The sequence below is a fragment of the Tarenaya hassleriana genome, unplaced genomic scaffold (assembly GCF_000463585.1).
Source record: "Tarenaya hassleriana unplaced genomic scaffold, ASM46358v1 Cleome1428, whole genome shotgun sequence".
Classification (NCBI taxonomy): Eukaryota; Viridiplantae; Streptophyta; class Magnoliopsida; order Brassicales; family Cleomaceae; genus Tarenaya; species Tarenaya hassleriana.
Window position 1 is genome coordinate 1 of NW_010964850.1, and position 2583 is coordinate 2583.

The 2583-nt window shown below is 46.2% G+C and overlaps 1 protein-coding gene across 1 annotated transcript; it reads right to left on the reverse strand.

Annotated features, from left to right (window-relative positions):
* Positions 1–201: 201 nt before the first annotated feature.
* On the reverse strand, positions 202–1621 carry LOC104808420 (50S ribosomal protein L4, chloroplastic-like). The gene is made up of 2 exons (XM_010534099.2): positions 685–1621; positions 202–425 (listed from the first exon to the last, which is right to left on the reverse strand). Exons 1-2 carry the CDS (start codon positions 1520–1522, stop codon positions 388–390), a joined length of 876 nt encoding a protein of 291 aa, XP_010532401.1. The 5' UTR covers positions 1523–1621; the 3' UTR covers positions 202–387.
* Positions 1622–2583: the final 962 nt, after the last annotated feature.

The following is a 2583-nucleotide window of genomic DNA, read 5'->3' on the forward strand; positions in this document are numbered from 1 at the left end:
ATATATAAAAGATTGAATAAATATATATATATATATGATTAAATATGTGCGAATATATATACGTAATTTTCCGGGTCGGGCCGGACCGGCCCGAAGAACGAACGGGGCTTGATTTGTGAACATTTTTTTGACATCCCTATTCATTATCATGAACATTTTTTTAGCTGGGGAAGCTTGAAAGTTGGGATACGAGAGCATGACTTGATCATGAATCTTCCAAAATGATCATGAGTAGGATTCTACAAAATATGCCGCCATTGCAGAGACATTAAAATTTTCTGTTCATATATATCACCAAAAAGGAAGGGATACAATACAACAGAGGAAACAAACCACCACGTCATCGAGCAGCTCAGAAGCAAAAGGATGGACAGTGGTTTCTCTCTTTCATTCCGCAGTGTCAGTTCTCTCCTCTTCCTCGACCCCTATTCACATCACATACACAGAGATTTCATGCTTAACCCAATAAAGATTGTAACTTTATTCCTCAATTCTAACACACCCTATAAAGATTGTAACTTTGTTCCTCAATTCTGATACCCTAACAACGTAAAAAACCAGAAACTTTGTGCAATCAATGCACATGAATGATTCAGAAATTGGTGATGAACATTGGGTGGGGGGAAGGAACAAAAGGGTAGACGAAGATCACGTCAAGAAGTATACTTGGTTCAGAACACTAACCTTCTTCTTCTTCTTCTTCATCAGCATCTTCCTCGTCGTCGCTCTCAACTGAATCCTCACCGTACCTCGCGTTCAGATAGTCCACGGCCGCCGGAGTCAGCACCAACTTGTCCGAATTCAAAATGTCGAACAGATTCAGCGTCCTCGGCGTCAGCATCCGCAACGTCCCGATGTTCCGACCTGATTTCTCTACGTTCTCCTCCACTTCCGTCATCAGGAACATCGCCTTCTGCTTCGGATCTAATCCCCACCTCTTCATCGCCGCGATGAAATCCTTCGTCTTCGGCTTCTCGAACCTCTCCCCGAACTCCTCCACCACTATCGCACCCTCCGTTGCCGCCGCGCTCGATATCGCCGTCGATATCGCTAGCCTCTTCTCCTTCCTGTTGATTTTGATGGACCAGTCCCTCGGCTTCGGCCCGAATATCACACCTCCGCCTGGTCGCAGCGGCGTCCTCTGGGAACCACGCCTCGCCCGACCCGTTTTCTTCTGCGCGTAGGGCTTTATCCCACCACCGCGAACTTCGCCGCGAGTCAGAGTCGACGCCGTCCCTCGGCGTTTGTTCTGCAGGTCCGTGACAATGGCGCGGTGCACGACGGCACGTGCGGTATCCTGCGGCGCCGTTTTGAGGTCGAGGTACGTCTCGCCGATCTTTTCCCCGTCAAAGGAGAGGATTGGTAGGGTTGCAAGCTGGGATACGACGGTGAGCGGCTTCGACACTCTGACGGAGCCGAATTTGGCGACGGAAATGTAAGCTCTAGGGATTTGGTTTGAGGAAGAGAAGAAGAGAGAAGATGAGAAGGAGAGAGAATTAGGCGCCGTCGCAGAGGAAGCCATTGTTCCCCCAACCTAAGAAGCAGAGACGGAGACGGAGACGAAGACGAAGAAGAAGAAGAAGGTGAAGGTGAGAGGGTCATCCACTGGTTAAGAGCCTATCCGTTGCGTAGCTAAGGTGCTGTCACCGTGCTGGTGAGGGTTTGCACCTTGTTTGGACACAAGCCTATCTCTATCCCATCCGCGGAAAGAATAAGCCAAGCTCCAAACATTAAGTCGTTCAGAAGGTTGTAAAGAATCTAATAACAACACTTAACTCTGGACAGACACGAGCGCACATTAGCTACGAACACCACATAACCCGCGAACTCACTGTATCATGACTTCGTCGGAGACACCATTATTTGAAATGAAACTTATCAATAATACTCTAATTTTATAAAATAAAAATAAAAAATGATGAACGTGAAAGAATGTATTAATTATTTTAGCAAACATTGTATTGTTCTTTGTCCTGCGAGTGCAAATGTTACATGTAATAGTCGAATGAATAAATATAAATATATTCATCGTATTATCTTAGGATGTTTTTGTCTTTTCGTCGGATTTGGGCCTATATGGGCCGATAAAGGAACAAATATGGATCCAATAGGATCAAGCTTTGTGGGCCTCACGATGTGTAAAGCCAGTCTTAATGAAATGTTGCGTTTTACATTTTCCCGCTATTTCCATTTTTTTGTCTCTCTCTCTCTCTCTCCCCAATTCCTTAAAAACCAGTAGCAACCCTATGATCCATCCGCCCGTTCGATTAGATCTCAAATTCTCTCACCATTTCTTATCGGATTCCATTATTTTCATCTACAATGCCTACCATCGCGGGTCCGAATTCGTCTCCTTACAAGTATAACTTGGGCGCAAGATCGGAGAAAATCGAATCCGCCGGGGATGACAAGCCTCGGAAGCGGAAGTTGAGATCGAAATCGGCGACGGAGTTCTCGGCGGAGGCACTGCGGGGAAGTCCGATCTCTACCCCGATGAAGTGGAAATCTCCTCGCCGCTCTGCTGCTTCGAGTCCGATAACGCAGGATAATGTTAGTTTTAAGTTGTTTGTTCTCGTTCCTGCT